Raw genomic sequence first — 11,908 nt, forward strand, 5'->3', positions numbered from 1 at the left:
AACTTGTTTTGGGAATCAAAATAAACAATGTAATGGAATTGGAAATTTTACAAAAAGTTGAGCACCTTTTCAAAATTTTCTCCATTTCTTTAACACTAAGGGAGCAAGAAGAGAGAAGCCTGATCTTGAGGACTAGGCTACCATGGAAATTAAATTTATTTCGATATGTTGTAGTGTTTGGACTCAAACCACTCCACCAACCCTATCTTTGGTCACCTTCTAATGATTCTTTGAATGCTTAAAAAAGGCTCAACGGCTTACATATTCTTAATTGGAAGAATCCAATGACCTAACAAACGTGACACCAACCCTTTTTTCCATTTCTTGTATCCTTTGTTAATGCAAAAGAAAGTAGTTGAAACGTGGTTGCCTCAAACATATGTGCTGTTTTACGGTTGGAATGTCTTTTTCCCCTCCTAACTTTCTATCAATCATCATTCTCCAATAAAATAAACTATTTTTTATTCAAGGGAATTTTCTAATGTACTCCTCCTATTTAGAAAATTTCTTTGTGCCAACCTTATTTTAGCTGCCCATTTTTTCATTAATATTTGTACTATTGGATTATTGGAATAACATATGATCAAAGAGTATGATTGGTGATTTATAGATATTAGACTTGAGCGCCAAAAAAGGATTGAATCACCCATGACTAATGCTTATGAAATCTAATGATCACTTGACGTGGATAACAAATTTGATCATTATTTTATATGTCAACAAGCAATTGGTCCAAAAGATTAGTGAGGTAGCCCAAAAATGTGTGGCCCAAGACGTTTTCATGGAATCACATCAAGCATCTTCTGTGAAGTGGGACATCAAATTCTCTTTCCTAGAGTTGTTGTTTGTTGTTTGATGCGAAGCCATGGCATCAAACTTGGACTAAATAACAATAGACTTAGGGTTATTAGGGATAAGATGATAAACTTTAACAGAAAATAAAACAATATAAGAGAGGATTTATGTTATTGAGAATTGCTCTCTCTCTCTCTCTCTCTCTCAGACACACACAGAGACAAGTAGGAGAAGAGATGGATTGCTGCATTTGTGCACCGATGCCTCTTCTTTTAAGGACTACGAGGAATATGATATGTCCTACATGCCATGAAGGAGCCAAAGAGTTGATCACCTTCGTCTCTACAAACCTTGAAAAGGGACCGACTGATTTGCCCAAGGCAAGCATCCTTCTCATATTTCATTTCTCTTTAGTTTTTCTTGTTTGACAACTGAAATTATTAATTTCTTGGCTCTAATTAAGCTAGATCATCGTCTTAAAACTCCAAAAGTTCAGTCAACTCGACTGTCCACTGAGTTGAATCAACTTGGATTAGTTAAATAAAATTTTACTGAATTTATAAAGAGTTTGTAAAAAATCATTTTCATATTTTAGAATAAATAGATAAAATCATATAGCTGAATAACTCAGTTGAATTGATATTTTCCAAGCTGACTCTGTAAGTTGGTTGCATCGAGTTTCGGGACCAAGTCACCTCAAATTCCATTCTAATGAGGTCATTCAAACAAATGATGTGGTTAATATTAAGGGAAGAAAATTACTTAAAGGACTCTCTCGGAAGGGTTTCTTTATATATAATTCCCAAGTTTTGCGCGTTAGCTTGACATGACATTTTAGTAAACCTTTTCTTTCTTAATGGTCCCTCGTACCATCGAGTTCATAATTTTTACTGTTATGCTTGACGTTTTTTTTGTTTATTTAGTGTCAAGTTTACATATTTTTATTATTGAACTCACCACTATTTACTGTCGAGTTTACAACTTTTTATTTACTATTGAACTTGATGTTTTTTTAATTACTATTGAGTTCACCATTTTTTTAAATAAAAAAGTGATGAACTTGACACAGGTAAAACTCACCCATTTTCAATTTTCCAGTTTTTTCGACTAAAATACATCGTCTAAAAACTTGAGATAATGACTTGTTTAAATGATTTATACTCTAAAGAACCATTCTTGATCGATTTTCATCCAAAAAACTAAGGGAAAAAAGTGAAAATACCCTAATTTTTTTACATATAAATCTTCAAAATATTTGAAAATATTCTTGAAAATGACTTCTTCTTCTTTCTTAAATCTTTTCTGATGGAGTGGAGTTTCCAAAACTCGATTGAAATGTCAAAAATCTAATTTTTTATTATGAAAACAATGAATTCAAATTGTTAAGGTATTCAATCATGAGATACCTGGGAGATAAGCTCCAAGGACCATTTAGAAAGAAAAAGAGTACTAAATGTCTTACAAAACAACTGTTGAAAATTTAGGGATTATTTAGAAAGAAATTCCACCATGAGGATCCTTTAAGTAATTTTTCCTAACATTAATATTAACAGAGATTTACCAATTGCGAGCAGAGCTATCTATTGTAATTTTATTACAAAAACCCCCTTACTTAAAAAAAAAAAAAAGGAAAACTCCCTTGTCACGTGAACAAACCTTACTTTATTAATCTGGCTAGCATGACTAACTTAGTAAGATTTCAAATCTTACTAAGGGTTATTGGGTCAACATGGATTGTCAAATTGGCAATCAAATACTACAATCATCTCTATTTCATGGAAAAATTCATATCTAAAAGAACAAAATTAAAAAAATAATCATTTGAATTCGAAAAAGATGTTGAAAATGGATGGCTACCAAACTCCCTAATTTAAAACTAAAATAAAATGGTGAAAATTAACCCTTTTTATTTTTATTTTTTTAGAGTTCTTAGAATTTTGTTCTTTATAACCTTGTGGCATTAGATCATATTTTTGGATGCCAAAACTTGATGTAGGTAGGCTCCACTGTATGTCAAGTAACAAATTAATGACATCAGATCATGTTTTTGGATGACAAAACTTGATGTAGTAGGGATCCACTCGAAGGGATGTTAAGCAATAAATTAACCCCCATCAATTTGAATTTTATGATGTGGATCCTTGCGATAACATTTACTGGGTAACAAATTTGATTTTAAGTAAGGTTTGATGGATAACTAACATCATAAAGTACGGTTCCCTTGGAGTTGTGAGAACTCCAAGGGAGTTTTTGTAATAAAAATGCAGCAGTTATGTCTGCCGGGTAAATATCTCTAAAATCAATATCAATCTGATATAAAAAGAGGGCTTCTATTGGCAACCCAACAGTTGCTTATTACACCCCAATTAAAAATAAAGAAAATAAGTGAATGGGAGAGAATAAGTAAAAGTTGGGGTGCCAATAGAAGATCTCTAATTTTTGTTTGCTAGATTTATATATTTTAGGTTTAGGAATTTATATGAGTCTAATTATAGTTGTAAACTATTGAAATTGTTTGAACGAGTGTTATGATGTTTTGTAATGTTAAGATTATAATTTGTGATTTGTATCAAACCTTTGAAATGTTTGAAAAGCTTGTTTTTAATCTTTAGTTGGGGTATTATAAATAATTTAAAAAATTGGGGTGCAATAAGTAAAAGTCGGGATGCCAATATTAGCACTCTAAAAAAAATTCTTTGAACAAATAATGCAGGTAACATTTATGTCAATATGATATTATATACTCATTGTCACTTGTTAGTATTAACTCTGCCTAAGAACGAGCTATAAATAGTAAGAAGGCGGCCAAAAATTAAGGGAGCAATCCTTTAGTACTTATTTCCTATAGAACTTTGTAGATTGTTGGGGGAGGGCCACATTGGATAAAATTAAATAATATATCAGATCAGATTTGAAAGAAAGAAAAAGTTTTGGGAGGGCTTGATTGTAGATCATAAAAATGGATGGCCACTGAACATCCAAATTTAAATATGGTTGGATTTTACTATTTTGTCAATGTGACACTCTCTCATGTCAACTGTCTAAAAAGTATTACAAGCAACTAGGGAAAATAAGTACTACAGAGGATTCGCTCCCAAAAATGACGAAGCCAAACAGAATTTGTGTTGGAGCCCTGAATATTTGACATACTTTTCCTATTATATATGACAAAGAGAGTGATTAAAAAACAGTGAAATGAGATAATTTTGTAACTAATTGAAATTTTAGGTTAAGTGATTTGATGTTTAAAAGAAATATAAATAAATTTTAAGCTTTCAATAATAATTTGACTTTTGACTGTTGCTTCCTTTTTGGGTGTTTATCCGTTAATGATAGAATTATTGCAAAAGTCTAATCTTTTCACCATAAAGATGGAACTATGGAAATCCCAAGGGATTGGCTCAATGGCAATTTTGAACCGATAAGTAGTTAATGCCAGTAGGTTGTGAGTTCAATACCCCTTCATGATCATTAATTCCTTGGGGGCTACCCATGAGAGTGCACCTCACTTACCTCATGCATGTGATGTGTGGGCATTGCACATACCAAGGGACTAGTCCTTGGATAAGATCATGGTCTATGGACTGTGTAAAGCCTAGATAGGGGCCTGGTCTGCTGAGTACAAGGATACCCGGTTATCAAAAAAATATATATTAAAAAAAATGACGAAGCTAGAAATATATTCCACTTGAAATTATTTTCCTCTTTAATAGAGAATGAGATGATGTCATGATTAATGTATCTCAACACCAAAGAAAGGATGACAATGGGGTATGTTTGCTAAAACATCTAAGCCAAACACTAAAGATCAAAGTGGGTTGCCTCCTAATTTATTTTGTCAAAACCTAACTTAGACCAAAATTTAACTGACTGGACTTGAAAACTATGAGCCATATCCATCTTTTAGGATTTAAGATCAAGACCCTAAACTTTATTTCTGTAACTGAGACAAACAGGACAGTTCTACTTTTATGAAATTTTATTAGTGGTATATTTTAAGAAATATTTTATCTTCTGTGATATTAGTTGTGATTCATTGTGGGGTTTGTAGGGATTTGTAAATGCTTTGAAATGGATAAAGGAAATGAAGGAAAAAGAGGAGGCTTTGAATGAAAAGTTGAATTTTCTTGAGGGATTTTCTATTGCATTTAGAGATGGAATTCACACTGATATCCAAATCAAGCCAGATATTGGTCCTTCTATACCTGCACATAGAGCTTTACTGGTAAGTATCTCATAATATCTCACATGATGTACAGTTACACATCATGTAATTAAGTTGCTTCAAAACATCCAATCATCAAAGAATATGCCTAATAAGATTAATTAGGTCCGAATGTTCTTAACCATCTAATAGGTGGACTTCTTTTCTAGTTAATTAATAAAGATTTGACTTAATCCTAATTATCCATTCATCATGTATCAGCTCTTATCTATTGAGAATGTTTAACAATTTCTGATTGAGAAAATGATATATACTAATGTGTTCTACAAATTGTCTCCCAAATATTGCAAGCAGGCAGCCAGATCAGAAATTTTCAAGAACATGTTAGAATCAGATGGTTGCAAAGCTCCTCCAAATGACACCATCTCTCTCCCTGGACTCAACCATGAGGAGCTCCATTCTCTCTTGGAATTCCTCTATAGTGGAAGCTTGCCTACTGAAAAGGTTGAGAATCATGTATATTCCTTGTACACTGCAGCCGATAAGTACGAAATTCCTTTCTTGCAAAAGTTTTGTGAGCATCGGATGCTTGAGACCTTGAATTCATCAAATGCTCTTGATGTTTTACAGATTTCAGATGTTTACTCAAACACAACATTAAAGGAGTTGGCTATGAACTTTATTGTTAAACATATGGAGGATATAGTTTTCTCATCTAGGTATGATGCATTTGGACTCAATAATCCACATTTAAATGTACAAATCACGAGAAAATTGTTGATGGAGATCAAGAATAATAAAACAAGTGTTATGTAATTTGAATTTGATGCCTTGACATTGTTCAGGACAAGATTTGGAATCTTTTGAGAAAATTAAATATTTTATTTATTCTTTATAGTACAACAACACGTTCAATAGTTCAGATATCTTATTCTTACACCTCTCTACATTATGTGTTACTGTGTTAATGTGAAGGAATCAAACGAGAGTAATATATGTAACATTATACGTGATGTGTGATGTGTGCCCCGACATGAAAATTCCATTGGTTCCTCTTTTCAATTCTAATAATTCCACCTTGACCAACATGTATTTTAATAGAATATGGTATAAAGATCTCATTCAATTAATAATTAGTAATATATTCCTCGTTTTACACTAATATGTTTCCATGTGAAAACGTACCCCAAGTTTAATTTTAGAGTATACTGTGTACTAATTCCAGCTCAGGAACATTTCCATTTTTCTTGGAAATGCTCCCCCGCCATGTCATCTGTTTCAAGGTCCTAATAATTCTATCTTTGATTGATATTTTAAAACTCCCTAACGAGCAGTTAATTTTGTTTGACTATGTGTATTTTTCGGAGGTTTTTAAAGTGTCTAATTGGAAATAGTCACTTTAAACTTAGGAAATTTTCATGTTAAACCTGCAAAATTGGCACTTTAAAATCACCGAATTCGTTAACATTCTGAATTTCTTTTAATGAAACCATGATCATTCACGTTTTGGTAATTAAAATGAACAGCTAGCCCGAATCATAAATAACACATTTTCAGCTCATGTACAAAGGACAGGGTAGCCTCGCTAGTGAATTTTGCAGGATTTGGCCCAAACAGATAAAAAAAAATTAGAAAAATGTTATGAGATTGATGCAGAATAACGAAATTCTGAGGAGATTGCAATCTTGTGGTTGGGAGTTCCCGGGGGAAGAAAAGACTAAACAAACAAATAAGGAAAAAATACTATCAACACAAGGACAATTTTTATGTTTACTAAGCTAGTTAGGTTAGATTTTAGTTGCTTACAGATCCTTTTGGGTGACAATTGTTGATTGCAGTTTTGCATAAACTAGCTGCTAATCCATTCCTTTACGACTTCAGTTTAAGTGGGAAATAATCAGGGGCGGAGCTACTAAGGAGCTGCTGGGGGCAATTGCCCCCACACAACTTTGAGACACCCCTATATATTCAACTAATTACATGCATGCCCCATTTGTCTCCACTCCCTCACCTCTCTCCCCATTTGCCCCCACAACCTCACCTCCCTCCTTTCAATTTTTTGTATTTTTTGCTGATGACATTGCCCTCTTGACCGGGCCTTCTCATATTCTAATTGGAAATGACCTAAATATCCTTTTCTTCAACTTCTAACCAAAAACCTCTAAATTTCTCCTTAAAACCATTCATCTCCAAGTTCTTCAACTATACAACTAACCATAGTTTGCCTCCACTTATAAGAAAATCCTGGCTCCGCCCCTGGAAATAATGCATGTTCTTGTTGTTTTAGAAAGTTCACTTGCCCATGTTCTAGAGGCTACAATTTTTTTCAGAATTAATTGCTGTTGTTGGGTTCCCTATGATTGAATTATCTATACTGTATGATTTTTTTATTTTTGATTTTTGATTGAGAAGCTGGGGTTGAAGGGTCCCCTCCCAATAGAATGCTACTAAGGAGTGTAATTACATGTGAGATCTTCCTCTAAAATACTCTGAAGATCATGAGGGATATTTTCTTCATCCTCAATTACAAAAATATATATATATATATATATATATATATATATATGATCCTAGGTGAGTTAAAAAATTAGCTGCCCTATTTGTTTCTCTCCAGAAAAATTCAAAACCACATGTAGCAAAGCTTGCACTCAACATCTGTATCTCCTTATACTGTATGATTCCTTTGTAGACAATGTTTTGAGTGACATTTACTTTCCCGAATCATCTCGAACAATATCGTCCATTTTGGAAAAAATGAGTTGGTTTTAAAAACTGTTACCATTTTGATGAAATTTTAAATCTTACTGGCAGGTTAATTTACCAATTTTTTCTCTCTTATTTTGGTAAAATACACTTAATGATTTTTAACAAACTATCTTAAAGAAAGAATGTCAATAATTATGTTTTTGGCAATGTGAAATGACTTAGTTTGGATATTTTTCTTCCATTCTAGGTATTATTATGGGAAGATTCTGGGAAGTCACTTGACTCATCATCTCCCCATGAGCTTGATTACTAATTTCTAAGTGTTATATTTGATTTTATCATCATATTATTTTAATATTATCTTTGCATGAAATCTATCCATCATGATGAAGGCTCGAAGATAGTAATCACCAATCAAGTCTGTTTGTTATTTTGTAGGTCCACCAAAAAAAGTGGCCTGGGTAAGCATTCACGGGTCAGTGGAACAAACGAATAGGCTACATTGTGTGCAGAGAAGAGAACAAGTCAGGTATCTAACCAACTCTAGGGGTACAATAGTAACACTATGGGGCTGCTTTAGATGGAAAGGATGAATATTATTGGAAAAAAAAAACACAGTCCATTACTAAATTATGAATAATTTAGACTCACAAAATCAAATGAGCTTATTAGTAGATTGAAAATTTTAGTTTAATTAAATAGCCTTTGAACTATTTTTAAAAACGAAAATCAAAGAGAATGTTGAGACATGCGTAGTACTTGAGCAATAATTGTACACTTTCTAGACCCTTTTACACTATGCATTTGGTTCGGTAATTCACATCCAAGTAACTCACATAACATATTTCATCTTAGGGCATTTCCATAATCTTTAGATTTATTTCTAAGAAAATATAATTTTAAAGTTTTCGTCTTGTCCTAGTTTGCCTTAGTCAATAAAAGGATCAAATAATAAATTAACTTATGGGTGCAAGGGAGGACAGACAAGACCAAGAGAAGGTAGACTATTTAACTTTTGAACTAATTCCAGCATCAATGTGAGTAGGAGTGAAAGCAAGCTAGAGAGCTAATATTAGTTAGATCATGCTATGTCCCATTTAGTAGTAGAGATCATCTACCTCATTTTACCTAGTAAGATCTAAGGCACTTAGATTAATTCGACAGATTATTTCATTTGAAACGATCAAATTTTAAACAACCTTCCGTAACTATAAGATCAAACATAGATCTAGTCTTTAATATAGAAGCATTCGGAAATATACCACTATTGAGAGGAATTACGATTGCTCTCCTTCCTTCTGGCATTTTACATAAAAGTAAGGATTGATTCTCATGTCATCTACTAAGTGAGCATAAGTTGATTTGTCTCAAATACTTGATTTTCTAGTAATTGAACTTGATCTCCATACGACAAAAAGAAATCAAAGCAGAAGTATTATCTCTACTCTTGCTCACTACTTTCACTCCAATTCCTGATAGCTTGCAACACTGCTTGCTTTACAACTTCAGAATCTATGTTTTCAACTTGTCCTTGATTCTGCCAAATTAGGAAAAAAAAAAAATTTAGTTCATTCACTGATGAAGGAAATAGAGCAGCTACAATATAAGAAATCCATCCTCATTTGTAAATAAGGTTGCATGTACCTGATTTTGATAGTGAATATCAGAATATTAATAAGGGACACTAGAGATACGTATGCATTGTGATAATGTGCATGAGATGCACTATATCATTGCTATGGTGCCTCGCTTCACACATCTTTAATGTTAGATAAATAACATTAGATTGATTTTTGGATTAACATCAATTAGATAAATTATATATTAGATTGATTTGATTACATTTCAATATTGGTTGATTCTTTTAGGTTCATATGAACCCAATAGGACTAACGTAATATGTGAGCTTGGATCCCTCTAGATAAAGTAATGTATGCAATGGAAAACGCTCAGGAAACAAAAGATTTATGTGGTTCGGCTAAACTTAAATTCATGGAATAGTGAGTTTCACTATCTTTTGATGATGAGAATGATTACGACCCTAATTAATAAACTATAGGACTATATGTTTCCCAATCTGAACCCAACTCTTCTGAAACCCAAATGTTACATAAGTGGTGACCACCCTGTGACCCCCCAAGTTGGGTATTTGATGAACAGTACCCACCAGGACATTAATTCTAGATATCCAATCCAACACAATCGTATCAAGGATTTCAATTAAGTTCAAATTTTCTACATATTTAATGAAACTCATGCATTCACGTAAATGTATGAATCATATGTTGTTCAACTTGTAAAGCATTGGGAACCTCTCCTCATGATGTTTATTTTGACACAAAATTATGATTTACATTCAACGATAAAGTACTTATATATAGGATGCTTTAGAAGAATATAAATAAGAAAATATGCACATTATGTAGGCATGTATCTTTATGTGGTGATTGGTCAAATATGACAATTTATAAAGAGTTGGTCTTCTTACTTCTCCTCCAACTGCTTCCAGACGAAAACTTTCCACACAAGAAACCCGAGCCTCAAGCACATTAAGGCCCAATTCCTCAAAAGCTTCCAATATGGAGACAAGCAAACCTGGGCAACTCTTTTCAGAGAACACGTTAACTAGAAAACCCTTGTTGTCTAGGGTTTCTACTGTGACCTGCTGAAATAAGGGTTGAAATACAAATAATGTCATCTATTTGGCAAGTAAAATGAGTAACACAGACTGATATAAATGAGGTGAAAATATACCTCTGGCAATGGGTTTTGAGCATTGGAACTTTGTGTTGTTGCAATATCTTGATTCAATCTTTCTACTTTTTCCTTCAGCTCTTCTATATACTTGGATGCATCTAGTATAATTGAGGTATTATTTAACTGCCACACACATACACAGGAAGATATGTGTATTAGAGGCTAGTTGAACCATTGGTTTGTAGAGAAACAATATCAATATGAGTTAATTGGAAGTTTCTTCAAACTGATTAAAAAGACCAAAAGAAATTGAAGTTTAAATTTTGATGACTTCGGAGAATATATCCAAATTGCATTGATAGGAATAATCCGAAATATGTTTTGGATACCAATTTCAAACTTTCTTGGGAGAACATAATCTTGTTCATCATTGTTTTTTTTTTTTTCCTTTCCTCAGTATCTTTCTCGATTATGTTTCAAAGAAAACGAAGAGAAGATAAATACACCTAACAATTATATATGTTAGTTTCTATATGAACTTTTGTGTAGCCGACCCCAAAATTTTAGTGAGACTTTGATGATGACGATGATGATGGTGATGGAGATGGTGTTGGGTGATGGGTTGTGTGTGAGTTTGTATGTGTGTGTGTGTGTGTGTGTGTGTGTGTGTGTGTAAGAGAGAGAGAGAGAGAGGAGAATATAAAGCTTTTCAATCTTCATCAAAATATATCTCTTCATTTCAAATAAAACTCAAATTAGGGAATGACAAGAGAGGAAAAGCAATGAAAGCAAAGAGCTCCAGATTTGTTGAGAATTACTGCATGAGAGTTAGTAACAGAGCGAAGTAGTTGCAGTTTCTCATACAGAGCTATTCTCTTGTTCTCCTTAGAAACCATGCTTCTTTCTCTTATCTCTTTACCACACTCTATCTTCTATCATTCTGCAAGCTTTGGGGGGGATTTTAAAGAGGGTATGAGCTCTCAATTCTATATGATCACCTGTAGATTTCCCACATGAATGCCTCAGTTTCCTCACAAAAAAATTATTATATTTAGTGGGAAAGGACTAAACTGCCCTTGATTGGAAACAATTTTTTCTAGAGAATCCATTGGTGAGAAATGATCTACGGGGAGCCTGGGTAGGATTTGGTAATGTTATACTCTAAATAATTGGAAATGGGATAGAAATAAAATAACATTATTTAGCTTATACCATCCTTGCTATACATGTGGCTATAAATGAAGTTAATATTTCACAAGTGTTAAATTAAGCTTAATGTCATGAAGTTGGTCCCCAACTCTATATAAAGAACAAGCCAACTAGCAACTCATGGAAGGTCAAGAACAACATTTCAATTGGTTCATTAATTCTCAAAAGAATACTGAATAATTAGACATCAAAAGATTGTTGATTCAAAGAGAATACCAAACAATTGGAGAGGAAATAAAAAACTATTCTCTAAGAACGAAAATTTTACTACTCAAAAGTGTTTTCTAAATTATAACATTCATCAATTTATAGATCCAAAATACCAAATCTACCTGG

The 11,908-nt window shown here is 32.9% G+C and overlaps 2 protein-coding genes across 4 annotated transcripts; one reads left to right on the forward strand and one right to left on the reverse strand.

Annotated features, from left to right (window-relative positions):
• The first annotated feature begins 913 nt into the window (after nucleotides 1–913).
• Nucleotides 914–5,861, forward strand: LOC147386505 (BTB/POZ domain-containing protein At1g01640-like). Of its 2 annotated transcripts, none has more exons than XM_086424505.1 (3): nucleotides 914–1,175; nucleotides 4,847–5,020; nucleotides 5,312–5,861. In XM_086424505.1, exons 1-3 carry the CDS (start codon nucleotides 963–965, stop codon nucleotides 5,774–5,776), a joined length of 852 nt encoding a protein of 283 aa, XP_086280631.1. In that variant the 5' UTR covers nucleotides 914–962; the 3' UTR covers nucleotides 5,777–5,861. The 2 variants fall into 2 exon arrangements, with proteins under 2 accessions (XP_086280631.1, XP_086280632.1); XM_086424506.1 differs by having other exon boundaries at nucleotides 921–1,175; nucleotides 5,315–5,861.
• Nucleotides 5,862–8,818: 2,957 nt separating this feature from the next.
• LOC147386506 (transcription factor bHLH93-like) lies at nucleotides 8,819–11,451 on the reverse strand. 2 transcript variants are annotated; one of them, XM_086421987.1, is made up of 4 exons: nucleotides 11,182–11,451; nucleotides 10,421–10,546; nucleotides 10,155–10,328; nucleotides 8,819–9,203 (listed from the first exon to the last, which is right to left on the reverse strand). In XM_086421987.1, exons 1-4 carry the CDS (start codon nucleotides 11,257–11,259, stop codon nucleotides 9,108–9,110), a joined length of 474 nt encoding a protein of 157 aa, XP_086278113.1. In that variant the 5' UTR covers nucleotides 11,260–11,451; the 3' UTR covers nucleotides 8,819–9,107. The 2 variants fall into 2 exon arrangements, with proteins under 2 accessions (XP_086278113.1, XP_086278112.1); XM_086421986.1 differs by having other exon boundaries at nucleotides 10,155–10,331; nucleotides 11,182–11,442.
• Nucleotides 11,452–11,908: the final 457 nt, after the last annotated feature.

Source organism: Akebia trifoliata, chromosome 14, assembly GCF_017979445.1.
Source record: "Akebia trifoliata isolate Shusen 1 chromosome 14, ASM1797944v1, whole genome shotgun sequence".
NCBI lineage: Eukaryota > Viridiplantae > Streptophyta > Magnoliopsida > Ranunculales > Lardizabalaceae > Akebia > Akebia trifoliata.

Bases quoted from the DNA above. Each gene is read 5' to 3' on its own strand.
- LOC147386506 (XM_086421986.1), bottom strand. From the start codon at position 11,259: ATGGTTTCTAAGGAGAACAAGAGAATAGCTCTGTATGAGAAACTGCAA. The intron at 10,332-10,420 runs GTATATTTTCAC...CCCTTATTTCAG, and splicing joins CTCAAAACCCATTGCCAGAG to CAGGTCACAGTAGAAACCCT. The intron at 9,204-10,154 runs GTAAGAAGACCA...CTAATTTGGCAG, and splicing joins TGGAAGCAGTTGGAGGAGAA to AATCAAGGACAAGTTGAAAA.
- LOC147386505 (XM_086424505.1), top strand. From the start codon at position 963: ATGTTATTGAGAATTGCTCTCTCTCTCTCTCTCTCTCTCAGACACACA. The intron at 1,176-4,846 runs GCAAGCATCCTT...TGGGGTTTGTAG, and splicing joins GACCGACTGATTTGCCCAAG to GGATTTGTAAATGCTTTGAA. The intron at 5,021-5,311 runs GTAAGTATCTCA...AAATATTGCAAG, and splicing joins CTGCACATAGAGCTTTACTG to CAGGCAGCCAGATCAGAAAT.